General features: G+C 35.6%; 3 protein-coding genes across 4 annotated transcripts; 2 read left to right on the forward strand and 1 right to left on the reverse strand.

Annotated features, from left to right (window-relative positions):
• The first annotated feature begins 1,016 nt into the window (after positions 1 to 1,016).
• LOC129287160 (uncharacterized) lies at positions 1,017 to 3,796 on the forward strand. 2 transcript variants are annotated; one of them, XM_054923335.1, is made up of 4 exons: positions 1,017 to 1,309; positions 1,753 to 1,851; positions 2,343 to 2,503; positions 3,488 to 3,796. In XM_054923335.1, the coding sequence occupies exons 1-4, from the start codon at positions 1,216 to 1,218 to the stop codon at positions 3,593 to 3,595; spliced, it is 462 nt and encodes a 153-aa protein (XP_054779310.1). In that variant the 5' UTR covers positions 1,017 to 1,215; the 3' UTR covers positions 3,596 to 3,796. The 2 variants fall into 2 exon arrangements, with proteins under 2 accessions (XP_054779310.1, XP_054779320.1); XM_054923345.1 differs by lacking the exon at positions 1,017 to 1,309 and adding an exon at positions 1,358 to 1,611 and having other exon boundaries at positions 1,735 to 1,851.
• A 2,567-nt stretch (positions 3,797 to 6,363) lies between these two features.
• Positions 6,364 to 7,632, forward strand: LOC129292151 (uncharacterized protein At5g39865-like). The gene has a single exon (XM_054929688.1). The coding sequence runs from the start codon at positions 6,507 to 6,509 to the stop codon at positions 7,410 to 7,412; it is 906 nt and encodes a 301-aa protein (XP_054785663.1). The 5' UTR covers positions 6,364 to 6,506; the 3' UTR covers positions 7,413 to 7,632.
• A 2,801-nt stretch (positions 7,633 to 10,433) lies between these two features.
• Positions 10,434 to 14,624, reverse strand: LOC129289430 (uncharacterized). The gene is made up of 4 exons (XM_054926205.1): positions 13,852 to 14,624; positions 13,105 to 13,260; positions 12,264 to 12,947; positions 10,434 to 11,826 (listed from the first exon to the last, which is right to left on the reverse strand). The coding sequence occupies exons 1-4, from the start codon at positions 14,206 to 14,208 to the stop codon at positions 10,747 to 10,749; spliced, it is 2,277 nt and encodes a 758-aa protein (XP_054782180.1). The 5' UTR covers positions 14,209 to 14,624; the 3' UTR covers positions 10,434 to 10,746.
• Positions 14,625 to 17,708: the final 3,084 nt, after the last annotated feature.

Genomic DNA, 17,708 nt, shown 5'->3' on the forward strand with positions numbered 1-17,708 from the left:
AACAAGATACAATATATGTATCTGACCAACTTTGATTAATAAGATAAAACCTCTTGTTGTATCTTCTGATAAAGCCATCCTCCAACCACACTTTTGTTGCTAAGCAAGAAAAGGTCATTAACTTATGTGAATTCATAATAGAATCCTTTTAACTTATGCCACCAGGTTAGCTTTTAGCCACACCCGGGGACAAGGTTAATGTTGAGTAAGCAAGAAAAAAAACACCAACACTCCGTGAAAAAAAAAAAAAACCAACATCAAATTAAAAAGACGACGGAAAATGGCTATGATTGCAAATTAGATTTTAATGATTTATTTTTTAAAATGGGATTTTGATTATGTTTCAAGTTCAACGTTGTTGCTAACTATCAGTTTCATTGGTAAATTGAAGAGAATATATCAACTTAAAACATTAAAAATTTGATAAAATATTATTAAAAAAATATAACAAGTATAGGCAAGAGAGAGAGATAGGGAGACTACAATTACATATACAGAAAGGTTAATTGCACAAATCTTTCCTAAATTGAATCCTGTGTGAATCTCTCTAAACTTTTAAGCATGTTACAAAATGTGGAACCTCTACATTTTAATATCATAAAGTTTAGGAAAGTTTTATATGTGTGATTCAAAGTTTAGAAAAATTAAAAAAGAATGATAATGGAGAGGTATGGTGTGTGTTTAGATAACTCATAACCATTAATTATATACTTTCTCAAATTTTATTTTTACTTACATATAACCTCTCAAATTTTAATTTTATGTATATGACTTTCTTTTTTTTTTCTTTGTTTTTTGGATGAACTTTTTTAGTTTTATTATACAAATTTCTTAAATTTTAAGTTATGTACATATTAATAATTAATAAAATTAATTATAGGAGATTTATCCGCCTAAATGTAAAAATTTAAGAGGTTTATTGTGAAGTTTTAAAAGTTACGATTGAAGAAAATCATGGAAACTATGTATGATTCAGCCTTAAAAAAGGGGGGGAAACAATATTGAAGTCGGCGGTTACTTTGAAGACCAGAAGGAACCGCGCCAGGTTAGGAAAGCCTGTTGAGAAGATACCAAACGTTCTTCGGCCACCCACCACTCTATAACTTGAGCCGTCGGTCTCTCTTTGTTTCAGCACTGCTCTCTCCCTCTCCCCCTATATACCTCATCTTTCTGTGTTTGCCTGTGCTCATCACTCGTTGCTGAATCAGAAAATCCATGGAGATTTTGCCCGTTAAGCTCATGGTTCCCTTCTGTTTACTGCTCTGTCTGATTTCAGCGTTTGCCCACGCTACCGACGTCAAATACTGCGGTCGCTCTCTTTTACCCTTCCGCTTTTCGAATTTTTGCTTTGCCACATGACATTTTTTACATTAAACTGTCTGCTTCATGTTTCCATTTCAATATCTGATAGGTTTTTGGGCCCCCCGATTATGCGTTGGTTTCTCACTCGACTAAAGGATTCTTCCCGTTGGAATGAATGAATGGAACTTACCCCAGAAACTTAAATTTACACGCTTCATTTCCTATAGAGTTTTGTTTGTATCTTGTGATCTGGTGTTCATCTTGTCCAATATTATGATCTCTTTATTTGTTATCTGACATCAATGTTAGGTTTTGACGGATTGTATTGTAGAATCCGCACCCCCCGGCCTAATAGCTGAATTAGTGAAATGTTTTGCTGGCGGTTTTCATGCGTTACATTTTTTAAACAAATTCATACCTTATTTTACTTAGATTTTCATCATAATGCAGATAAGACTGATTATGATGTCAAAGTCAAAGGAGTTGAGATATCTCCTAACCCCATTGCAAGAGGCCACCCTGCCACATTCAGCATTGCTGCTACCACTGGTATTTCGGAATAGCACTATCACATCTTACTCGCTTGTTTTTTGGCTCATTGTTTCCTGTTTCTTTTAATTCAGCTGAACCTGTGTGCGCTTGGGAATTGAGTAATTGTAATTTTTAAGTATTAATTCCTATACGATGTTGAATTGGAAGTCTGAAGTTTTGTACCATTAATTGCTCTACCAATTGTACGAGGATTTTCAACATTATGAGGTCTTGGGAAGAACAGGATGTCCTTGTTTTTTCTTTAACCCAAGCTTTAAAACATATCACTATTTGAGGAGGGAAAATTGTAATTTGTACCTTACATTTTGTTGGCGCCCTTCTCTTTCCTTTCACATATCTCCTCTCTTTATATCAAAAACTATATGACAGGACTAAGATTGCGTAATTAACAAGTGGACAGTATTAAACTCTAGCAAGTATTTCTTTAGGTAACTAAAGATAAAGCCTTGAATTATGAATCTCACATCAAAACTCGTGTCCTGTCCCAGAGAAGGCAATATCTGGAGGGAAACTGGTGATCGATGTTGCATATTTTGGGTGGCACATACACAGTGAGACCCATGATCTTTGTGGAGAGACAACTTGCCCTGTTTCAGTTGGTGATTTTGTGGTTGCTCATACACAAGTTTTACCTGGATTCACTCCTCCTGTAAGTCATTGTTTTATAGATGCATGTTGTTTTGGGAGTACAAATGTTCAACTAGTCAATAGAAATTAGGTAATTAGCAGCATTGTTGCTTTGCTGGTTTGTTAGTTTCTTTTATATAAATTTTAAGAGAGCATCATCCTCATTTAGTGACCCAAATTTTATAATTACTTGTTCACATCTAAGGAAAGCATTGACTATGTAATTTCATTCGTTGGAACACAGCCGGACTCTGATGAAACTTTGTATTTCATCTTATCATTATTGAATGGTATCAGCATGATATTCAACTATAATTTGCAACATTTTTAATTGGTGCCTCCATCCTCGCATAGTCTTATCATTGTTTCACTTCCACCACATTCTTTACTAAAACTCTGCGAGTCGCCTATCAGCCTTGTTATGACAAGACAAAGTGCCTCCTTGAGCTCTTTCTAGCTCCATCCCTTGTGGCGAATGTGCGCACATTCTTGCTTGTCTCTTACACATTACTTCACTTTGGTTAACACATGGTACCGCTATTTCTATCACCTTTGTCACTTGTCCTGAATTAACCCTTGTGATACGGCTTAAATTTAGGCCCCTTATATTGGTTTGTAGTTGTCCTTTCCCTTGGCCAGGGACGATGGTAGTTTAAAGTTGATGTTTGGATTTAGATAATTAGATGTATCATTCAATCATTTAGGTCGCACTGTTCATTTTCAGTTTTCTCCATCTTGTCAGTTATCATTTCAGACTTGTGTTTTCCAATGGCTTACTTGTCCAATTGTCGAATATCCAAAGGGCATCCTTCATTGTGTTAAAGTTTCTAGACATTCTAGGTACATTTGATGAAAGATGGATTTTGTTGTTAGGAGGTAATTTGTTTCTGAATTATAAGGTTTTATTCGATCATCTCTTTATCTGACGTTCTATCAAGCGCTTGAAGTGTCACGTCAATTCGCTACATCATGGCTCTCACCATAGTTTCACATTTGCTGATTACAGGGTTCTTACTCTTTGAACATGAAGATGTACGATGGAAACAAAAATGAGCTGACTTGCATCCAATTCGGATTTACTATTGGATTTGTTTCTTCCGTGGCTGATATCTGAGTGAACTTCAGTGTTGATCCTGAAATATATTGTCGGTAACATGCATATAACCTATTTGTAACAATACTTGGATCCTTGTAAAATACTCTCAGACCAGCAGTTAGTGGTTCACAAACTATTATGACCGTACTCAAAGGATGTAGTGCGTGTTTGAATTAAAAAATTTACAATTAAAATTGGAAATCAATTAATGTTGGCAAACTGAGGTTTTGCAAAATTTTTGTAATTGTAACATAATTTATATTTAGATATATTTTTTTATAAGTCAATTGACCAAATTAAAATATGTTTGGGTGATCTAATTTGAAAGTCAATTGAGATGTATGATAAAAAAAAATGAATTTGAATTTTGTTATATAAATTTTTGTGATTAATTTGATATTTTTAGAAAAAATATTGGACTTAAAATTATAATTTTTTAAAAAAGTAGATTACAAATATAAAATAGTCAGGTATAGTAATTTTATGAATATCAATATATTTGTGTAAATATAAAATTTTGTTCTAACCTTATTGGTCAAAAAAATTGTATTACTCTAAATTATGAATGATGCGATGTGTACTGGGCTTGGCCATGGCATTTATTCTATTTTTATGTCCCGATTTGCATGTTTTATCATTTAAAAAGTGTTTTAAATTGTTCATCGGTTCGAGACTTAACAGATTTTTTGTTAAAAAAATCCAATGAATTAATTGCAAAAGAAGAAAAAAGGCATGTGGCATGTCAATTTGAAGAATGGAAGCGCAAAAAAGTTGTGATGAGAAATAGCGGAAAAAAAAACGTGTAGCAAGCACGGGATGAAAATGGAAGGATGAACGTCAGAAATAGGGAAGGAAAGCAACTTGAAAGGGCAACGAAGAGAGAGAAAATGAGAGGATGAAAAGTGAAAATGCACATTCTCCGTGAATGTTTGGTACAAAAGCTGCCTCATTTAACTTTGTCGAAAACTCTCATTCTCTTGATTGTTTAATTTTATTTTTATTTAAACAAGGCCTCATGAACTTCTGACATCCCAACTTAAATTTGAGCCACTCTAATTTAAAGTATATTTAAATTAAAAAAATTTATAATTAATATTAAAATCAACTTAAGTTAGCAAAATTGATGTTAAAGAGAAAAACCTGTGACTTTAATGGAATTTACATTGGAATATTTTTTTTTGTCATAAAAGTAAGTTGAATAAATTAAAATTTATTTGAATAATTTAATTTAAAAGTTAGTTAAGATGTATAAGAATAAAAATGACTAATTTAATATTTTAAGGGAAAAATATTAAACTGAAAATTACATTTTTTAACAGTAGATTATAGATATAAAATACATTGATAATTCAAAAATCTTAATCTTTAGAAAGATAGATTAAATAAAAAATTATAAAATATTCAATTATAAAAAACTAAAATAAATTCATAAATTACAAAATGTTTCATTCTAAAAAATAAAATAAAATTATAAAATATTCAATTTTAATAATGAATGACTAAATGTGTCTCAACTTTACATCACATGACTATACTATGACAAAAAATATATCAATTTTATTATATATGTGTTTATAAATAATTTGATATATTTAGGAATATTAAAATTTTAAATAATAATTTTCTTAAATAAGTAGAATAAATTTTTTTAAATAGATTGGTAAATTAAAAAATCTGAAATTTTAAATATTTCGTGACCAAGAAATTATCATACCCTTTTGTTTTACAATTTCTTACGCCAAAAGCTGAACTGCATTTGTAACATGGTCCCACAAATAATTCTTTGGAGGAGGAGGGATGACGGGCGAGGAGAGAGAAAAGCGCGTTGATCTTTGAGAAGCTCATTTTTGCCACTTTCGATTGAACACTCGTTTTGCTTGAAAGCTCTTTTCAATATTTTCTCATCTAAACAACATTAAAATGTTCTAATGAGCTTTTAAGTATCCCAACCGAGGTTAGAACAATTCTAACCTCGGTCGAAATATAAACCAATCACATACTTAGGTTGAAATGTTAACCAAACATAATCGTACTCTGCTCCAGTGGAACCGTGGAGAAGTTGGCGCCATATTCGATGTCCTCTGCTCTGCAACCGTTAAGCGCATCCATACCAGACATGATGTTAATACCTATTATCACAATCATGTTTCAAGTTTAAAATATTGGTTGGTTGTTAATGATGCGCTTTTGGGAATGGACGTACATTGACCATCATGATTGGTTTTTATTTTTATTTTTTTTTATTTACCATTTTTGCTTGCAAAACGATCTTTTGCGCGTGATAGTTGCATGTGATTGCGGATTTTAAGATTGGAAATCCGGTGATGCTTTGAGAAAGAAGGTTCGATCCGGTTTCTTAAATGCTCATCTCGAGGAAAGGATTCTAGTATGATAAAGGATGTAGCCATTTAACAAAACTGGGGCCTAATTATGGCCACTGGCACATTGTGTCTCCTTTGAATTAAGCAATGAGATGTGGACCTGGTGGTCCATGGGCTCCCTATGTGTTAGTGGGTACTTAACCCAGAGAACCATGTGCTACATTGTCATATTGAGCTTGAGACTAACTCGGTTCCTCATCATGGGGGAATTTTAGCCACTTGGTTTGTTTCTAGTTGACAAGTATCCTTCATGGATCATACCATGATTGAGGCACCAAATGGTAGGTAATAGGTCATGGCACTCTAATCAGATAAAAAAGAGGGGAGGGAGATAAGTCAGCTTTGTCCCCACACCATGCAGTGATAATTCATTACTTAGTAAAGCTACCCAACACTAAACAGCTTTTCAGTCTCCACTTTATATCACGGCCATTGGAAGGCTCAAAGGAGAGCTGATCGTCGATCTCCCATGTCCTCTATATAGTGTTTCACACGATCAGTCATTCTCACCTCTTCTTTTCTTCTTTCCTTTTAGTGGGCAACAACGCATGCCATCTCGGTTCGGAGAGCTAGAAGACATGAAAACAATGAGAGGCAGGTTCCTTAGGAAGTTGAAAGTCGCCCCAACCTTGAGCAACTTGAAACAAGGCCTGGCTTTTCAGCATAATCCTCCAGAGATATTCTGCACCCAGAAATATGCAACCCCACCACCTTTTTATGATGATCAAGATCTCAAGTGCAACCACCTGATTGAGCTGGATGCTACCCTTAATGGCAGTGAAGATGATAAGCATGCTGAGAAAGAAGAAATGGAATTGGAATTCAGTCCTAGTAACAGAGATAAGGTCACATCCACCATAAGGTCCAAGGAGACACAGCTTGAAAAGCAAAGCCTAGTGGCTCCTACCTTGCCAGAGACCAAAATGGAGAGTAATATCACTCAAGACAGTAAATTATACCCGTCTCTGACGGATTTTGAGGAGATATGCCCACCAGGGGGAACCCAATCGGTAATTCTCTACACTACAAGTCTGAGAGGCATAAGGAAAACCTATCAGGACTGCAAGACAGTCCATTTCTTGCTGAGAAGCTTTAAAGTATTATACTTTGAAAGGGATGTGTCTCTGCACTTGGAATACAGAGAGGAGCTTTGGAAGATCTTAGGCAGCAAAGTGATTCCTCCCAAGCTATTCATCAAAGGGAGATACATCGGAGGAGCTGACGAAGTGGTTGGGTTGCATGAGATGGGATGGCTCGGGAAGCTTCTGGAAGGAATACCAATTGACTCAGCCAATCGCCCTTGCACTGGCTGTGCTAACATGGGGTTTTCCATTTGCTCCAACTGCTGTGGAAGTTGCAAAGTCTTCACCAGCAATGGCGAAAACGATGAATTGTGCCTCAGATGTCCAGAATGCAACGAGAATGGGCTTGTCAAATGCCCAATTTGCTGCTAGCTAGAATAACATTGTTCTAACTAGGATCATCTTGGTCTTGATCTCTGTATTGTATAACCGTCGTGTTCTATATTTATTAGTCTTCTATGTGTAATATTTGTAATCTAGCAGTCCCTAGAGTGGCATTGTACTGAAGTTATTTCAATGGATTGACTATAAGCCGATGCTAAGTATTTAAATAAACATGATACTTGGAGACATTAGTTCTGATTGCGGGTTACATAGATGATTGGTTTTGATATTTGCACTAGAAGATAGTGTCTTTTTGAATATCTGGGGCAGATAATAAGGTATAATAATCGTTTTAGGTTCTTGTCCATCACAAAAGAAAATGTAATTAGACGAAGATCACAGAAGATTGAAGCGCATAAAATGTTGTGGATAAAAGTTGGGGCAAGATGATTCTATCCGTTTCTGATAAATGCAACCAAGTTTGAGCTAAGCTAACTCTCTAGCTTGCGCATATAATTGCCTATTCATGGGCCGAAGTATGCACATGGCTCTCCTTGAATTTTGAAGAAAGCAAATATTTCGTATCGTAAAAAGGCTATGTACCATAAAGATGATAGGGGCATACGACCAAGTGTCCATGATTAATGCAAAAGCCATATGATGGCTTTTGAAAAGATGATACAAGACATTAATTCTTCAGCCTCTACATGGTACATACTTTTGCAAAAGATTGAACAGAATGCCCAACCAATAGTTACCTAAGCACTAATACCTAAATGAATCTGTGACGCCTTATCTTTCTTTAAAAACATGTTTGGTCTATCATTGTCGGTCTCTTTCAATATTGTCGTTTTGGGTTGCACGGAATAAAATTAGTGGCAAAGAATAAGTGTTTTATGATAGCATTTGTGAGATGTTTTCAAATGGTTCGTATAAGAAGTTCTGCTGCAAAAAAGTGATGGTTGATGTATCAACTAACTAGAGGTAATCAATCTAATCTTGTCAATCATCACGCTAGCTAGATGCTGAAAAGCAGAACGTGTATGATTGTAAATAATTAAAACGAAAAAGAAAAGTTGTTGCAATTAAAATTTGCAGAAAAAGAACAATTGAGATGTAGATGAGTTAAAAAGATGAGATGTAATTAACCGTTCTGGTGAAAATTAATCAGTCTTCAAAAGAATACAAGAAAAGGCAGATCATCCATGATTTTTATCTGATTAGCCAAAAGTGCCCTGTTAAATTTGCCAGACAAATTAAACTTTTAAATTATTACTGGCTTAAGTGCATTAGTCTAATCTGGTTTCTTGGAAGAAGAACTAGATTGTACGATAAGCTAATGAGAAGAATATAAGTACAAAGACTTCTAAGAGGTCCAATACAAAGGTGTGAAGGTGTAAGACAAATTAGATGATTTTTTTTTTTTTGGTGCATGCATAATTCAATTTCAGTTCTTTTGGATGTTAAGTTATAAGACATATTTATATCAGGTACGTGAAATCTTTAACATACTTTCATGTTGTTGAAGTCCTAGACAATATAAAATGTCTTCAATGTATGAAAAATTAATATTCAATGGCCAAGACATTATTCAAGGAGTGATAGTGAATTTTGCCATCACAAGTTCAAACCTTAATCGTGTAGGTTTCTTTTTTCGAAAATGATTTATTATTATTATTATTATTATTTTTGGTGGATAAGACTCCTTTTTCATTGATATATCTATCTATAATTACTGTTTACTATATATTGTTATTCCTAATGTATTGCTTCCTTTAAACCTATTTATCAGAAACAAATCATGGTTACAAATGAGCATGGAGAGAGTATCATTAACGATGTCATTTAAATATCCTCATGGGTTAGTGATTTGTGCAATTAATATATAGCAGTATACACTATACACTCGCTATAAATTTAAAAACAATATAATCAATAAAAATTGAATCTAACAAAAGAGGTTAAATCTTTTATTTCAAATAAATTTATTTTTAATAGAAGAATATCTGTAAGTAAAAAAAAAAAAACCACGATATAAATAGGTTCTAAAAGTCCATTTGACCAACGCATCTATCAAAGCCCATTTTTTGACCTCTTAACGAAGCCCATAAAGATAAAGTTTCTGAGGGGTGAGAACTGGGGATGTCTGCCGCGAAAAAGTCACTAATGCATCAAAAAGGAAAGAAAAAGAATTTGCCGTGAAACGAGCATTTTCTTTCTTTCTTTTTTTTTGGATATTAAGTTTTATTGAGTAAAATATGGAAAATTATGAAAAAAAAAGAAAGAAACAAGCATTGCTATCAATGGATCCCAAACGCACAATTTTGAATGTTGCTATTTTTTCGTCTTTAAGAAACATTTTTGGAGGTTCAAATCTTAAAGGGAGATGTGATTCAGCTTCGTTATCAAGATTGTTCTCCATTTGGAACAACATATTAGCAAATTTCATGAAATGTGGCCAATGAAATCCGTATCCCAAGCTTTTGTGCATTTTATTAGTTACTGTGGTTGAGAAAACCAAACTGAATACTTTGAAACAACAACAATCGGCTAAAAAATCAATGAAAACAATAAAAACCGGTTTAACTTTCAATTCTGTGCTTGTAAATTTATGGAGGAAACTTATTCACGCTTAAGAGTTTTATTTTACATAAATCTATCCTGGTGTGCATAATATTTTAAATTAATTTCATCTAATTTAAAATATTAAATGCAAAATTGTAAATATTATATAATTATAACTAGAGTGATCCTAAAGAGCTTCCATCTTGTGAACAATAGCACTTTCTATGCTTAGCATATTTTATGTCAATTGATTTTTTTATTTATTTAAAATATAATTCAGCTTAATGTTAAATCAAAATTTTATAATATAGACTTGTCTAACCAGTAACCAGTCTTCCAACACAAGGGGACAACAGACCTTTGAATGGGAAAAATTAGGCCGGGAGTACATGGGAGAAACTGAGAAAGCACCAAAGTAAACCCTATTCAGTTATAGAAAATTGAAATATTAAAATAAAAATTCCGGCCAGAAAGAGAAAAGGTGCAGAGCAGAGAGAACATGTGTTAAGAGGATACAAAAAGCTAAAAGCTTGAAGCTACTCACGAGTAGCATCTTTCCATTACTTGTTAGATGCCAAAAAGTTTGAGCTCACTTGAAAAGCAAATTAGAGAGTCATTTACATTTCATACTTACCAGGAAAACATTAGGGCAAATCACGGGCAAGGGCCAAGCCTATACCACCAAAAAGCTCAAACGGGGTTTCCCTTTGTTAATTTCAACTCACATCAGGGAACACCCATATTATTCAGAACATGTTAGAACAATCACACATTCACACTTGGAGTCAACAGTGAGAAGCTTATCTAGAAACCTCGCTTACTGTGACAGCAAAGAGTCTGTTGCTTCTTCGGCCACAGGAGTCACAAAATTCGACTTTAACAGCTGCGTGTAGTTAAACTCGATTTGCAGTCTATGATGAAGCGGTGCTGATGTTGCTAAACCTTTCTTCACATCTGTTTGCAATTCCCTGATAGGGATTGCAGCCAAAAAACTTTTGACATACTCTTTGCAAGCTTCTTTCCCTCTGCACACAACCTCCTCTTCATCCTTGTTCTTCAACTTCTTTTCAGCCTCCACCACAGGAACCACCTCTTGTCCATTAACTTGCTGCACCTGTTCATTATCCCGCTCTAATACTGCCGCAACAGTTTGCCGTTCACTGCCGGGTTTCTCTTCAGATGTCTGGGCAGCATCTTCTATTTTGTATATTACAGTGCTGCTGTCAAATTTCAGAATATATGCCTGGTTGCATCCTTCATAAAGCCTCTCCCCCAATGTGTCAATTATGTAATAAGCATCTGCTTCAACTTTGAGGATGAAAAAATGGTCGTTCCAGCTAACAATGTAAACACGGGGCTCACCATTGTTAGGGCACTCCAGTCCAGCTCGACAAATCTCATCCCAAATGTTATCAAAAGACATGGCACCATGAAGAAAGTCAAATCTATCCTCATCTACTCCTTCAGGGTGGAAGAAACCAATAAAGGACTTTTCAGGAACCACAGAAAGTGGACGAATTCTAGCTTGAATAACTGTTTCAAGATCAAAGTGCTTGTCAGGGAAGTGCTCCCTGTAGGTCTCATTTTCACACAGATTCCTCCATTCTAATGAGCCTTCACGAATTAGGCTATCAAATTGGGATTTTATAGGCATGAGTTCATGATTGTTTTGAAACCAATCTGCAATTACAGCAACAAGAGCTGTACATGCACTCTCACCAGCAGCCCGTTCACTACGCTGATCAATTGAGGCAAAAAAGACCTGGGTCTGAAGCTTCATAAGACCATCTCGGCTTATCACTTCTTTTTGCTCCCAACTTCCAATAGTAAAGTTGTCATCCCCAAACTCAGATACTGATGACCGGTTTGCACATGAGTCATCTTCAGTCTTGTACCACTGGCAGAAAGTGTGAAACAATATAATCATTGACAAACTTATCAACAACAGTATGCAAAGCAGAAAGGTTAAATTAATGCTACTGATATTTTTAAATGCAGGAGTATCTGGCGCATGTTGGTTTTCTAAAGATTAAGGTTACACAATGAAGATTCAGAAAACTTCATCACTACTTTTAAATGTGGAGACCTAGAAAATGAAGAACAAGTTGATTCTCTGAAGATTAAGATGGACAGGGTTGCAACTGAAGCTCAGAAAAATATATGATTCAAAACTTATTCCCCAGCCAAGTAGAAAAGAGCAAACATGTAATTTCTGGTCACCAATCACAATTGCAAAGTCCTCAGTGTCATTCAGAAATGCACATTTTTGTGACAGTAAAACAGATAGCTTACGGAGACAATTAAGAGGAAATAAGTTTGGAAGTAGATTCTCACCCCAAGAGAAAGTGATTCATCAGAGCTAAGTTGCCTACGATCAAAATCTATGTCATCACCACCTTCTTCTCCATAAGCCTTCTTTAACAAGGGTTCTCCCTTTGCTTTAGGAGACCTGAAACTCAACTTCCTTTTCCTCCAAGGAAGTATGCTGCGCTTTGAACTTTGTAATAAAGAAGGTTCCATGGCTGGCACAGTTAAATCCTCCATCTGCGAACACCCAACATCTGATTTGCGATTGCTGTAGTAAACCCAATCCTCATCATCACCATTTACCCTCAGGCTTGAATAAAATAATCCTTCAGCATTTGCATAGGCCAGCTTTCCATAACTGAATGACTTCCTGACACTGGAGCCATCTTTTCCCTCATCTGACTCTCCTTCCTCAAAATCATCAAGAGAGTCAGAGTCAAAAGGATAATTGTACTCGCCATCATCACTACGCACAGAGCACCTGCCTTCACTGCCCTCATCCTCACGGTATGCCTTTTTTGGTTTCCTAATAGATACATATTCTGTCAAAATCTTTACTTTCCTGAGTCCAGCTTTGATTGCAGAAAGGTCATCTTTTTCTGCCAATGTAGTTTCTCCTGACTGGGTTGGTGATGTTACTGGCACTATGGATCTTTGAACCATCTCTGTGTTTTCTTGAGCAGCTCTTCGCTCTACCAAGCTAATTGATATCTGCAGGATCAGGAAATGTCATCCATGATTTGAAAAATACAAAGAAGCACAAAACTGTGACCGATAATCCTAGCAGCCTATATGGAAAGATTACAAATTCTGCACATCGTCTAACTCAAGTGGGAGGAAAATCAGGTAAAAGGTGAGATGTACATACACAAAGTGAAGGAGAAGATTCGGCAGAACCTCCTGGGGGTGTGAGAGGGATGTTCAAATCAAAATCCTTTTGATCAGCTACAGATGCAAACTCAGCAACATTCAATAATGCGGTTCCAATGACAGGAACCTTGCTCTTTGGCTTTTGATTCAATCCCTGGTACACAAAATACATCCAAATTTTATTTTTGAGAATGAAACAGATCCTCTGCCCCCCTAAACCTGTCGAATTAGAGCAATATAGTTGCCATGTATATCAGACAAACAAACAGCATTGAAATTTTCTTGGGAGAAGAACTATCATGACCAAACATTCAACAAAATTCCGAAAATTCACTTCTAAAAAACCATGAAGCCTCCGATCATTTATTTTGCATTTAAAAGGACCTTAATAGGCATGTCCTCAGTAGCATCGTAGGAAAAATTAACACGACCCCATCAACATCCGACGAACAAGAGATAAATGAAAGAGATTGTCCTTTAAGGCTCATATGCACAAAAGCATCCCCAACCAAAAATCAAGACACAAGTAAAAAAGAAGGGGGGGGGGCGGTACAACCGATAAACCAAACCAAAAGTGAACAGCGGCCCGACCAAAAACAGAAAAAAAAAACATAATAAAACAAGAATTCTTCAATTTTGATTTGAGCAATACAACTCTTCATCAGAACTCAGTAAATATTTGAAACCGATAAATTAGGGGAAGTTAGAAAGGCGAGGAGATGGGAAGAGAAAGAAAGAGACTGACATTAAAAACGGTGAAAGCGATCTCCCAGGGATGAAACACATTGTCTTTATATGCCGATAGATTGCATAAGCTACGAAACTCCTCGTCCCAAACGACGACGGCGTCGGGGGCGACAACGTCGACGCCCACCTCCCTCGTGAAGTTCCTAACGACGGCAGTCCGGCGCAAGGAGCTGAGGGTCAATTTGGGACCTTTCCACCTAATCTCAACCGTCAATTTGCGAAGTCCATCAGACCCTTTCTCCAAAGAGTGCCGCAGCAGATCGCAACCCTCCAACCTCCTGACAATCAACGTGACCTCATACTTCCTGGAAACAAGAGGAGGCCAAGGCCTCCACTTCATCATCTTGACCACCATTTTGAGGTACCCTTGCGGGTTATTGGTCTCGGGGAGAAACTAGAAAGCAATCTTCAAAAGGGAAAGGGTTGCTAAAACAAAAAGAAATGGGGGATCCGGAAGAAATGACCGGATCTTGAGGAATCGGGAGAGAAGGGGATAGGTGGAGGAAGAGAATGGAAGGAACTAAGAAAAGCGTAACCAGAAAATCTCCACAGAAATCGAGGGGGAAAGGAGGGAGGGGATGAAGGAGAAGATGCCGTTAGAGAGTGTGAAATAGAGAGAACTGTTAAAGCAGGTAAGGGTAAGGGTAGGGGAGGGAGTTAACTTGGGTTAAACTTGCATATACCGCTCCGAGAAACCTGCCCCGGAGGGTGGATTCTACAATGGCCATAGGTTTGGGGTTGTTTGGTGTTCCCATCTTTGCTGCCCCACTTCGCTCTAAGTGCAACAAAGTTTCGTTACATCCCCGACCCCGTTGTGTGGATAGAATATAATAATAACATAAAAAGACTAAGACTTCACATTTTCTATGTCTATATATATTTTTTTAAAGAAGGTTGTTTTAAATTAATTTTATTTATTTAGAAAAATACCTTGTATAGAAATAATTTTTTAATTTTTTGTGTGCTTGTGTTAAAAAAAAAAAAAATCCATCTATTCCCTTTCCGGGCTACATTCCTTTTCCGTGAAAGAGGGAAGGGCAGTATATTTAGAGATTATCCTAACTGTCTTCGTTCGTTTTATTCTGCGAGAATCTTAGAGTAAACCATTTCACTTTTTTATATATTTTATATATTAATATTGAGGTCAAGATACAAATCAAAATTACATCTTCATTAGCTCATCATCTATCATTATTTCTTTCTTAGCCTGATTGATATCTAGCACGCGTTCCGCTTAGCGAGAGCAATGCATCTAATGAGGATTGAGCAACCTTTTCCCTTCGACTTTTTGTTAACAAGCATTGGGAAAGATCATAATGTCACGCTGTTACTTTTGAGGCTCTTTTTTCACTTGAGATATGGAAAGTAGTCAATAAACCTCTTCTAACTAAAATTATTATATAATATAATAGGATTATAATTTTAACCTCCAACTATAACTCACACAAACTTTAATTAGCAAATATACGTTATTTTTTAACTAGATCATTTAAAAAAAATGCCATATTAAATTTCTAAAAATATTAGAAAATAAAGGGTAGCACAAAAATCAGATTAAGAATCCGATCCAACTAGCAGGACATTTTTTTCCAAAAGGAGCAAGACTTTTTTGCAGAGCTGTCAATCATGATGGAGTCCATTAGGTTAGCCCTTTTAAGTTCGAAAAAAATTAGGGTCGAGCCTCTATTTTGAAAGAAAAAATAATAATTCAAACTTAAAAGGGTCGTTCCGAAATAAAAAGGCTAGCTCTTTAGGGTTAGAGCCGGCCCTTTTAAGCCTTTTTTTTTAATGTAATATAAAAAAATAAAAGATTAAATATATAACTAAAAGAAATGAACATATTAGACTCATTCATCCTTCGTTCATTCATTCATTAAGATTTAGCTAATAATGTTAGCTAAGTCTAATTTTTATTGGTATTAATTTTGATGTTATTATTTGATATTAGACCTGAATGTTTAAATTTTTTTATTTATTGTGATGTAAATTGATTTAAATTTATTTTTTTAAATTTAATTTTATGTATAATAACATTTTTTAGAATTATAAATATTTTTTTTAAAATTTTAAATTGAAAAAGGTATAAAAAAAGGATTGAGGCCCTGAGGGCTAGGGCCGACCCTTGTAAAATAAAATCCTACAGCATAATTGAGCTTATTAGGGCTATCTCATTTAAGCCCTGACTCTTCAAGAGCCGGTCCTAATTAATAACTCTACTTTTTTTGTACTAATATTTGAAGTGAGATGTATGCCAATAAAAAATGATGTTAACTATTGCATTCGTCTTAAGAACAACTATTCATGTAGTGATATTAAAAGATATTATTTTACTTGTTTATTTATTTCTTAGTTGTACAATCTAGATAGGATCAGATAATGCTTAGTTATAGCAAGATATTAGCTTCAGTTATTATTTTGTAAATTATGAGAAACTCGTTCAATGACAAAATGTATATATACATGTATCACAGATGAATAAATTGAGAGTTTTTCTACAAAATTTATTATGGTATTAGACCTCCAAGGTTACAAACCTGAACAAAAAACGTAAGTTTCAAACACTGAGAGAGAATGGCAAGCGATAATTTGAACGTCAGCCCCGATTCCAATTCACCTTACTACCTTAATGCATTAGACAACCCTGGATAAATTTTTGTTAGTGAACTTCTCAATGAGAACAACTATTCAAAATGGGTCAATGATGTGACTAATGTACTTGTAGCCAAGAATAAGCTTGGTTTTGTTGATAGACCTACAAAGTAATTGGGGGTCAATTCTGCAAACCTTTCATACTGGATCAGATTTGATGCCATGGTGAAAGGATGGCTTAAGAACAGTATGGATAAAGAGCTTCGAAAAACCATCAAGTATGAGAAGATGGCAAAGGAGATATGGAACGACCTATCTAAGTGATATAAGCAAGGCAGTACTCCACAAGCATACAAACTTTGACAAGAAATTATGTGTTAATGACAGAGCAAGTAGCCGATGGCCACATATTACACCAAACTGAAGGCACTCTTGGATGAATCATAACAAATAGCTCTTCTACTTAAGTGCTCATATGGTCATTGCACATGCAATGTAGGTAGGATCATTGAAGAAGCTAGAGACAAAGACTAACTATATGATTTTCTCATGAGACTTGATGACAAGTTTGCAATAGTGAAAACACACATCTTGAGCATGAAGCCCTTGATGACTTTCAAAGCAATGTATCATCTTGTTTTAAAAAGATGAGAAATAAAGGCAAGCATTGATCATACATAGAGGTAACCCTGAGACCATGGCATTCCAAGTTCAAGGTGAGAGAGCAGGCAGAGAAGTGGATGAGCAACAGGAAAAGCCCAAACATAAACACCGTAACAGTCCTCACCCTACCCTCCCAAGGGTCTCAATGGTACTAGACTTAACCTTAACTTTCTTAAGGTGGTAGACCTTAAGGGTTTAAGTTTAGAGAGGTTCCAAAAGACCCTCGTGAGGGTGGGGTGAGGAATAACTGTTGTACCGCTAGTGGGAAAGCTGGCGACCATCCCATAAGGGGAGGCACGCCCAGCATCAAGTTGAGGCCCAAGGGGTAACTCCGTGCTGTTACAAACACTGTAATAAGCTTGGGCATGTATAAGAAAAATGCTACAAGTTGATCGAGCAACCTCCAAATTAGAAGAAGTCTAACAGAGATTGAAGAGGAAATTATTGGAATGACAAATGAAATAGACCAAAAGCAGTATGTGTAAGTTCTAATAAAAGCCCAATTCCTAGTCTTATGCCTATGCAGTATGAGCATTTGCTGTAGATCCTGAGTAATAAAGTTAAGACATAAAATGTTTCACAAGGATCTAAGCAGTCGGTTAT

The sequence above is a fragment of the Prosopis cineraria genome, unplaced genomic scaffold (assembly GCF_029017545.1).
Source record: "Prosopis cineraria cultivar Desert tree isolate PC_DT_omini unplaced genomic scaffold, ASM2901754v1 PC1, whole genome shotgun sequence".
Taxonomy (NCBI): domain Eukaryota; kingdom Viridiplantae; phylum Streptophyta; class Magnoliopsida; order Fabales; family Fabaceae; genus Prosopis; species Prosopis cineraria.